Here is a 10,693-nt window from a genome sequence, read left to right on the forward strand (position 1 = left end):
AAATCATTCTTCGCGCCAATTTCTTTCTCAGACTCATGTGTAATGGAAACATTTGCTGGTTTAATATACAGTTATTTTCAACATTGGACTAACGAAGACTTTAGTACTGTGAGTTCATATAGTATCTATAACATGAGTTTTCAAATTAAGAGCAGACACACATTTCTGCACTCATTAAATAATTAGTGTAATTTTTGTTTTGAAGTTTCAGATTTATTAATGGAGGAAAAAGATTAAATTAAGTCCAATGAGAAAGTAGGAAGGAATAAACCAAAAAAAACAGGAAAAACTAAAATGAATTCTGCAGAAAAAAAAAATGAAGAAGCAATGGCATTGAAGTATATTCTGCAGAAAGCCTTTCCTAAACCAAACAACAGATGGAAAACAAGTAAAACAAATAGCAACATAATGTAAGAAAGAAACTAATGGAAACATAATGGAGATCCTCAGTTGCTCCAAGTTTTTTTTAAAACCTGTTTACCTTCATTGTCTAGAAGGCGATTCAAACTTGGAACTTGTACGCGCATGGTATTACGACTAAACAAAAGTAAACAAAAATTAGGACAGAAGCCTACAAATGCTTTAAGACCTAACCAACAACAAATATAAACAAAACCATATTCTAGGCATCAACTAGCCCCCTCAGTAAACAAACACTACACAAGGATTCTGCAGAAGTAAAAGCAAAAGAACACGAAAAAGTAAAATGAATTTTGCAGAAGCAATGGCATTGCAGATTCAAATGATTTAAATCCAATATGGCAGCTTATTTATAAACCTGCCACTTGTGGTGTGTTGAATGGAATTCAAGGGACTATACAAGTAGCAAATATGACACCATTCCTTTTCCAGAATTAGGCAAACACAGGACTAATAAAAAGAACTTGGGGCTATAATAGTTATAAACTTTGCATCATTCAACTAGAATATAAATTTGAATTTTTTTTTTACAATTTCGTGGTTATGAACTTGAAATGAATAATTTCAAGTCATTGACTTTACAAATTAAAAAAAATATACAAGAATAAAGAATCCTAATGTGCAGCTGGTATCTCAAAACCCGGTAAGGGATGAATTCTGGGAACAGTGGCAGTGCTTGCACGGTAATCTGCTTTCGGTTTGAAGTAAGAGACACCATATGCATAGCCCAAAGATGAGTTGACCACCTTCAACTTGGCATGACCCGCTTTTGATGGTTGAGGCGGCGCTACGAATGGATGAGACAAGAGCCTTTCCGCTGTTGATCTTTCACAGGACCTCATGGCAAGGCAACTCTTGAGAAAATCCCTGGCCACATCTGAGATCTCGGCCGGAATTTTGGAAGTACGTAGATGATCAAACACCGTCACGTCGACGGAATTGTCAAGATCACAACCAGGCTTCAAATCCCAGGGGGAGTTTCCGGTTAGCATCTCAAACACAATACAACCAAGAGCCCAAATATCACAGGACTGATCTTGTTTGTTATCAAATAAAGCCTCTGGGGACAGATACCTAGGAGTGCCTCTCCACCGACTATAGTTGTCCTTGGTTTTCTTAGCCAACCCAAAATCTGCAATCTTGGCTACAAAACTAGTTGTAGCACCAGACCTAGCTGTAGTAGTGGTAGTGGTAGTGGTAGTGGTAGTGGTAGTGGTAGGCACAAGCAGAATGTTGTCCGGCTTCAAATCGCAGTGAACATAGTCACACTTGTGAATGTGTCTAATCCCTTCAAGAATTGATCTTGTATATCTTCTAACATCATCTTCAGGCAATCCAAGACCGTTGGATTTTTGTATGAGGCCATCAAGGGTTCCTCCAGAAGCAAATTCTAACAACAAGTTGTAGACCTTGTCACCCTTGTCTGTGGTTGTGGTCTCTTCACCGAAGCGCTCGATAACGAAAGGGCAGCCCTTGATCTCAAACAGAACCCCTGCCTCATGTTCAATAGACTCCGAAGCAGACACCTTTGCCGATTTCACCGCCATCATCGCAGGCAAATTGACCATACGGCTAAACTCACCCCTTCTTCGTTTCTTGGGAGTAGCGAGAAAAACAGAACCAAAGCTTCCTTCTCCAATAAACTCCCCTCTCTGCCAGTGCCCTCCATGACTCCACATGCTGTGCTTTTCCCCTTCTAATTCTTCTTCAACCTTTCTTTTCATTCTTCTTCTTCTTCACTCAGTTCTCAGTTCTCTGTTTTCTCTCAACAAGGAAATACGTATTTCTCTGAAAAAAAATTAGCGGCTTGCTTGATTGATTGTGCCCTATAATGCTTTATAGTATTGGTTTAGGGAATAGGAAGATGTATGGAATGTGTAGTTTATTAGGGTTAACGAGATGTATAAAGTCGGTCAGGTTTAATTGATGCTTTTGTAGGTTTTGATTTGTGACGTAGCCACCAAGCTACTAGCTAACAGACAAGAATTTCCACAATACTTTATCTTCGTTTTTTTTTCAATATCGTTTTGTTATTGGTCTGAATTTTTTACCGTTTGGAACGGAGAGAGGAGAGAGGAGATTTGACAGCTGTGGAACGCAAAGATGGAAACCTTTCCTAACAAGAAAAGGAGTTAAATTTTTTCTTATTACTTTTTTGATGGAAGAAAAGAAGTTCAAATTTATTAAAGAAACGTTACCCTCCGCTTATCACAAGATAATATGGTAATTATCTACACAACCACATTTTATTGTAGCAAGATTTTAGAGACTTGGATATCAAGGTTGTAACAAATGGATACATTGGGAAATCTTTCCTGACACGTAGACACACAACAACATTCTTGATGATCTCACGAACGGAATGAGAAAAATGTAATATGTAATGGATGTGGAAAGAAGAGGAAGAAAAAAAATCGCAAGAACATGAAAAAGTAATATGTAATGGATGTGGAAAGCCTATTCTAAACAATATATAGACCACTGAAACCTACAACAAGTGAAAAACAACTCAAATATTTGTATTTCAAACACAAAGTCATATATAATGTAACGACTCAAATTATGATTTTGGTCTTTGCAGTTTGGTTAAGCTCCATTTTGGTCACTCTATTTTTAATTGCTACAATATGAATCATGTAGTTTACTAATTATTACAATTTAAAGACAAAGAATTAATTATGAAAACTTTTTATATAGAATTAGCACACTATATGGGTGTCTATGATGTTTTCACCCTTTACAAGAACCCCAGTTAACTCACTTAATAATTATGTAAAAAAAAGTGACGTAATTAAGTTATAGTTCTTAAACTACAACAATTAATGAACTATAAATAATTTTCAAGTTACAACAATATTATTCAGAATTCTCTTCTAATTGATGCTTGTAACTGGGATTAGGCATTACATCTTCCCGTTCTTTTTCATTTGGTGATTAATAAAGTTCCCTCGTATTGTCGAGTTTCCTACTATTTGATTTAAACTATAGCAACCAAAATCGTAATTTGACAAAATTAAAAATTAGAAAAGGTAAATAAAACCACTCAATAAATTGTCAAAAGCGTCCAAGTTCAATTGTCTCAAAGTTTGAGGACCCAACAGCAACAGAGTCCGTAAAGAATTCCTTATCATCATCATCTAATCCATTTCGGCTTTTTTTTCCCTCCTCTTCTTCCTCACAGCAAAACCAAATCAACCACAAAACACAGAGATGGCCATGCCCACCATGGCCTTCTCATCGTCACCTTCCATTCTCTCTCTACATTGCGCAACTCACCACCCTCTTGTTCGTTCCCACACTTCTCTCTCTTCATTACCCAAAATTGCTACTGCCCTCTTCAGCTTCTCAACTTTTCAAACGCTTCCAAAATTCCCGTTGAATAGTAACAAAAGAATCCAATGCACTGAAAAAGGCTCTTCAGCTTCAAGTCTTGATCCCAAGTCCGGAGTTTCAGTCTACAAGCCCAAGTCCTATGAAGTTCTTGTCGCTGATGCTGCAAAATCGCTTGCTTATGCTCTTGAAGATGGAAAGACCCGCTTGGAGATTGATTTTCCGTAAGTTTTTTTGCCCTTGTTGTTTGGATTTGTTGAAAAGTTCTGGATTTTGAGAAAGTCGATGAGAATTTGTGGAAGGTTTTGAAGTAGATATTGTTTGGATTTTTGGTCGTCGAGTTTTGTTTGTTTTTTGGGCATTAACCAAAATTGATATGCTATGCATGATCCATAACGTGTTACCGTTATGATGTTGAGCACACTGCAAGTTTGTTACTATGAATAACTTGCCATCTAGAAGAAAGATGGAAAATATCTTTAAAAGGTTGAGAACTTTATGAAAATTAATAAATAGAACAAGGCGTTCGGGAAAATTGCTTGATGGAAATAAAGAACCTAAATTTGGCTAAGATAGGGATGCCTGATAAAGAAAAACATTATCTTGGAGGTGCTTTAACTGTAATGTAAAATGTTTGCGGAAGCTTGTTGACTAGCTTTTATATTTAATAGAAATGAGGTTATGTAATTTAGAGACTACTATATCAAGGAATTACTTTTCCTATCAAACCATAGTAATGTGAGTTCATTCCTGTTTGGGGTATTCCACTAGGAAATTTTGGTTAGTTGTATCTATTGTTTAGGCGTTCTAGTGGCTTTCATATATTCTCCTAATACTTGTTCTTTTTCATGTACCTTATTTTTTCGAGCTTGTGCCTCCAGACCCCTGCCTAGCAACATATCTTCTTATAAGGTATCTCTCTTTGCTACAAAATTATTAGATGGCTGGATGACCCATCATGGTTTACACCTGCTTACTGGAGATTGTTTTCACATATTGATTGTAAAAGCATCCTGTTTTGACTCCATTTAGTCTTCACAGTTGTTTGTTGATTTGTTATTTTTCTGTCAGTCCTTATTTTTGATATAGTAAAAGGCTTTATAATCATGCTATGCTTATGCTCCAACCCCAAAGAAAAGATGCTATACAATACCCTACTATCATTGTTCTTCTTTGATTTCCTCTTATCAATCACAGTGATATAGCTTGTTGATGACACATAGCAATCTGAATACATGAGACATGATTTTCTCAACTTCCTAAACATGTAAAAGGGGTCTTCAGATGACTTCATTGATGCCAACGTACAACTGGCCTTGGCTGTTGTAAGGAAGCTCAAAGAAAAAAGGGAAACGAGAGCTTGCATTGTAAGTTGAATTTTCGTTTCATATAGACGTTTTATATCTTCCATTTGAAGAGTATGTTGACAAGATTTCTTTCTTCAGGTGTTTCCTGATAAGCCAGAAAAGCGCAGGGCCTCTGAGCTGTTTAAAACAGCTATTGACACGGTAAAAAAAAAAAACTCATGATTTTACTAATCGTTAATTCTTTTTATGTAATCAAGTGTAACAGAATCTCCTCAGCCAACAAATTCAGAATTGGTATAAAATTTTGATTCACAGAAAAAGGCTAAAAAAAGTAAAATACATTTCGTAACATGCTTTTAAATAAAATTTGCATTTCTTATGAAAGAAGTAATGTACACTTGTTGATTTGTAGAGATTAAAATTTACCAAGTTTGTTATGTGTTTATACGTTTATCTTATAGCCACGAGAACTATTCACAAAGCAGATTACAGTTCAACAACTCCTTGTATCATTGTTTTCATTCTGATTTTTTTCTTCAGCTCGATGACATAACCATAGGTTCCCTGGATGATGTCCCTGGTGGTCCAGTAACCAACTTCTTCAGATCTATAAGGAACACACTTGATTTTGACTTTGAAGATGAAAATGAAGGTTGGTCATAACTTATAGGACTCAAATGCTTGCTTGTTTTCCCTTTTCAATTGATTGCTTGTATCCCTCTTCTTAGCTTTCACCTCAACTGAAGAATTTTCATGCTAATTTGATATTTTTTTTTTTTTTTGGTTCAATGCATGATCCATCTATATAATAAAGAGTATTAACTTTTTTTTTTTGGGTGAACAAAATAATCATCCTACAACGCCGGGCACACATTGAAGAGTATTAACTTTCATCTCTATGTCATCTCTTAAAATTGCAGGTCGTTGGGCATCCAATGAGCCTCCCTCTCTTTATGTATTCATTAATTGTAGCACCCGTGACCTTGCTTCAATAGAGAAGTACGTGGTATGGTCTCCTCATTGTTAGCTCTCTCAACCATTTTGAAGTTTTGACTTTCAAATATATTTCAATACATTTTTTGAATGAATGCTCTTTCCGACCATTAATTTTTGTTCTACCTATATATGGTTTTTATGCCTGATGATTGTATACTTATATAAGAATTAACTATGATCTTACAACTTCAATTCTTTTAATGTTTTTTTGGGGTGTCATGACTTGTTGATACTTACTAATTATATTAATTAATGTTTCCCAATGATAATATTTTGGTAAGAATCAGTTTGATATGAGTTCATCTCTCTAGTGATGCAAATTCATCTATTGGAATCTAAAAACCACTGTTTGATCTAGAAATCTAGAAACAGACCCAAAAAGGAAAAAAAGATATAAAAAATCAAGAAGATGGGCACAATTGGGGAAAGATTTGAATGCATGTACATATTCTTATCTATATGTTTCAACAACTTTATTTGCATTCAAATTCAGCCATTTCGAGACTATGAACTTGAAATTTACAGCTCTAGAAATTGAATGTGCTAACACTGGTTATTTGTGATATATTCAATATGTGCTCCCATTTGCATTTCTGGATCTGTGGTGTGTTGTTTTAAGACTAATGTTGGCTGTGTTTCTCCCTAAAATGTAGTGTTATGTGTATCCTTCAACATGCATGTGCTCTTCTTTTTTTTGTGTGCATATTTACTAAACTCCATTCAGGGAAATCATATGATCAGTTTATATTTGCATTTGCTGGCTGCTTGAAATTAACCATGTACAATAAACTAAGAAAATTGTAGTTCGTGGGCATGTGAAAATGTGCAGGCATCTTATGCTGTTTCCTGGCTACATAATCTTATTCCAGAGTCTAATTAAATTTAGCATAGAGTCTAATGGTGTCATTGTCTTACTCTTAAGTTTGAAGTTGTATGCAGCCTGAATTTGACAATTTCACATGTTAATCATGAGGATAATCTGGTTCCTCTTTTCCAACTGTGACTCTTCGAGATTTGCAGGAAACATTTGCCATGTCAACCCCGACACTTCTATTTAATCTTGAACTCGACACATTGCGGTAATCCTTATGGACCATACATCCAAAGTTGATTTTGCTATTCTCTGACTATAATTTTCATTTTCAATTAGAATCTGTTAATTATGCAGTGCTGACTTGGGCCTTGTGGGCTTTCCAACCAAAGATTTGCACTATCGCTTTCTTTGTCAATTTATTCCAGTGTTCTATATCCGAATAAGAGAGTACTCAAAGGTATAATTTATTTACCTTTAATAATTATTACTTGTTTTCTTTCTTGATTTAAATTTTTGGTAACCATTCATTTGTTATCTCCTAAGACAGTAGCAGTAGCACCTTATATAGTGAATTACAATGGAGCATTGTTTCGCCAATACCCTGGTATGTATTAAAAGATTTCTCATATACTGGATTATTGCTTATTCTTTATCTTAACTTTCATAGGTTTATAATTTATTTATCCCAACAAATTGGACGACAGTCCTTAGATCGTTTAGATTATACGATAAGGTCTTCTTGGAAGAACGATTAAAGAATAATCCAAAGTTATTTTAAGTTATGCTAATTTATGCAAGACCTGTTATTCACATGATAGTGGTTTCTCAGCACTGATGCTGCTCTGGACTTGATGAAGAATACATTGTCAATGTTTGAGAGTCTTGATCAAGGGATTTTGTTCAGAAGTCATCTAATGCTCACCTTGATGGTTGGCCAGATTAGGAAAGGACAGGTGTAGTGGTTACATGATAAACAAAAGATATAACCCAATTAGCGCGTCATGCAATATTTACTTGTTTTCTTTGGACAGTTTAGAGTTTGATTATTTTGGGACCATTTGTACAGCTTGCAGAGTGAATTGGTTATCTTTGTTATCTTTATGTTTGAATATCTATTCTGCAAAATAGAGTTTGTCTGGAAGAAATATTAGAAAAATTAATGTGTTCGGGAAGTAACTAAAGTTCTACTTTAGCTTCTCCTTGGGCATCTTTGTCTAAACACTTTAAAGATATTCCTTTTAGTGTTATTCTTCTTGATTTGGGGGAGCCTTGATTTTATTGTAGTTTAAATTTGTACTTAGGGTGTTGATTGACATCTCTTTCATCCCATTAGTATCATTTTATTTATCAACAAAATTTTGTTCCTGGGAGATGGAAAAAAAAAGTTCCCACTTTTATTGTTTTTATAAATTTTAGAAGTTAGTAAATTCATCATATAGTTCAATTGTTTCCTTCTTTTACTTTTTGGAAAACATGACAATGTCGATAACATGCTATGCGTTGTACAATTGATAGATCTGATTCTCACTGGACATTTACAAAGTTTTACAATGCGACTGCTTTCAGTGTCTCTTTGAGCCTTTGTCATTTTTCTACTACTCTTGTTAATTATCTCCTAATCAGTTGGCATGGATTTATGTTATCTTCTGTGCATTAGCATTGATTTTATGTTTTCATTATGGACGCACTTTTGTAACCCCAGGAAGGTATTGCTGTACAATCAGCTTGTTTGTGGTTGTTAACCATGATTTTGTTGCACTTTATTTTTCTAACGCATCCACTGTTTTCTTCAGTATGAGTGTGTGCTTCATTCAGCATGTGGCGGTGTCTCATCTTTTCTCAAATTTGTGCAGGGCCTTGGCAGGTAATGCTTAAACAAGCCGATGGTTCTTTTGCTTGCGTAGCAGAGAGTGCAACACGCTTCACTCTGGGTGAAGTATATATCTTTCTCAAGCTCCAGTTATTAGTTACTTTCTGTTAGTTGCTAGGAATACTTTGGTATGCTTTCGGGCTGATTATTTGTGTGGTGTTTAGACAAAAGAAGAACTGTTGAGGGTCCTGGGACTGCAAGAGGAACAAGGAAGCTCGCTGCAATTTCTTCGTAGAGGCTACAGGGTTAGCTCTCCTTATCTTAAACGTTTTCCTTTATCTATAGATAGTTTTTCCTATTTTTTGTCTCACTAATTTCTTACTATAATAATATTATAAATTTAAATTGGCAATCCCCAACCTTAGTTTTCCCTATGTTTTCATGGCAATTAAACTTTTGGAACTTAAATAACCAACCCCCAACGTTCATTCTCTCTCTCTCTTTCTCACATTCACTCACACGCTCGCATGCATACACACACCCTGTCATGTTTCTTAGTGGTTCTGCAATCTGTGGCTTTCTAAAGGTTGTCCTTTTCCATTAGAAAATGGAAGATTTAAAGGAAAGCTCAATTTGTGAAATTAAGTAATAATTCCCCTTGATCCAATAAGGGCCAAATCATTTATATGGATTCCTAAAATTTGATTCATCTAAATCAAGTCAAGGCACTCAGTTGGTACGGTGTTTTGGATGACAATCTCCTTTGTTTATTGAAACCTTTGAAATTTTTCTTAGGTGCATTGTTATGCACCATATTGTACGGCACAGTTACTGAAATTTGCTGCTGCAATCTGGGATCATAGTAAACTTTGCTCTCCGCAATAGATTTTTGCAATGCATTACTTCTGCAATCTGCTTTTCTGAAAATTTATATAAAAGATACGAATATGTTTAAGATTATGAAGTTTCTAGGAAAAAAAGAATTCCTTTAGCAATGTTACAAGCTCAAAACTACCCCAAGCATTGAGAATTTAAATTCAAAGCCCAAAGTGGTGTTTCCATGAAAAAGAACAAAATTGTTCTACATTGATGTAACAGAATAGTTCTGTGGATTGTTACACATTCTTGCTTCATAGAGCATACCATGGGACACATTGTACATAGTGTATCTTGATTGTAATGCATTGTTGGTAAGTGGAGTGCACCATGTTCCAGTTGCTCTTCTGTCTACTGCTATTGTCTACTTTCCTTACAACACCGTTTCATACAGATAACCTAGGTTGCTGGTTCTGGTTTGGAATTTCTGACTGCAAAAATTTCAAACAATGTCTTACCAGCTGCTAAATATGACTAACTGAAATGTTATTGAACTGGTCGACTTGATGAAATGGACTAGAAAATTGAATGTCATGGAGCACCTTTTACCTTGTCTATGGTCATTTTCAGAAGTTACCAGTTTCCCTCTCAAATCATTTAAACATTCAAATGCAAAAACATATTATGAAAGGAATAACAATAACTTGAAAATCTAATTGGATGGGATGTGATCTAATATTGCAGAGCGCTACTTGGTGGGAAGAAGATGTTGAGTTGGAAGTATCTTCTGCTTGGCGTAATTGAGCAGCTGAAAGAGATGAATGCCAGTTTTCCAATGGATCCGGGATACTCAGTTGAGTTGGATAATGCATAGATGTAATCAAGGCATGATGTTTTTTTCGGGATTTTTATGGTGAAATGACCCAAAATGAAAACCAGTACGCAAAATAACTCATTTGTTTCTGAAGTAGAAAATTAACCATTTCTGTATTGGGAAAGACCATCGTGTCCGAGATATGAGTTGAGATGGATTGAGATGAGCGTATAAAGCGCTTTCCCCATATGCAGAAACAGTTGGTTTTTCTAACTTTTGAAAGAAGAGTGAGTTATTTTTCTTGATTTTTATTTTGGGTCATTGGAGCATTAAACCCATGTTTTTGCCCCCTATTTATTTTATTTATTTCATCAATTTTATTCATA

General features: G+C 35.2%; 2 protein-coding genes across 2 annotated transcripts; one reads left to right on the forward strand and one right to left on the reverse strand.

The window, feature by feature from the left end:
- Positions 1,035–2,144, reverse strand: LOC18783727 (mitogen-activated protein kinase kinase kinase 2). Its single transcript, XM_020559841.1, has 2 exons — positions 1,642–2,144; positions 1,035–1,590 (listed from the first exon to the last, which is right to left on the reverse strand). The coding sequence occupies exons 1-2, from the start codon at positions 2,142–2,144 to the stop codon at positions 1,035–1,037; spliced, it is 1,059 nt and encodes a 352-aa protein (XP_020415430.1).
- Positions 3,519–10,691, forward strand: LOC18781601 (protein LOW PSII ACCUMULATION 3, chloroplastic). Its single transcript, XM_020560451.1, has 12 exons — positions 3,519–3,974; positions 4,632–4,662; positions 5,025–5,117; positions 5,196–5,258; positions 5,598–5,709; positions 5,978–6,063; positions 7,074–7,132; positions 7,222–7,324; positions 7,411–7,471; positions 8,721–8,803; positions 8,902–8,982; positions 10,238–10,691. The coding sequence occupies exons 1-12, from the start codon at positions 3,631–3,633 to the stop codon at positions 10,295–10,297; spliced, it is 1,176 nt and encodes a 391-aa protein (XP_020416040.1). The 5' UTR covers positions 3,519–3,630; the 3' UTR covers positions 10,298–10,691.

The sequence above is a fragment of the Prunus persica genome, chromosome G3 (assembly GCF_000346465.2).
Source record: "Prunus persica cultivar Lovell chromosome G3, Prunus_persica_NCBIv2, whole genome shotgun sequence".
NCBI lineage: Eukaryota > Viridiplantae > Streptophyta > Magnoliopsida > Rosales > Rosaceae > Prunus > Prunus persica.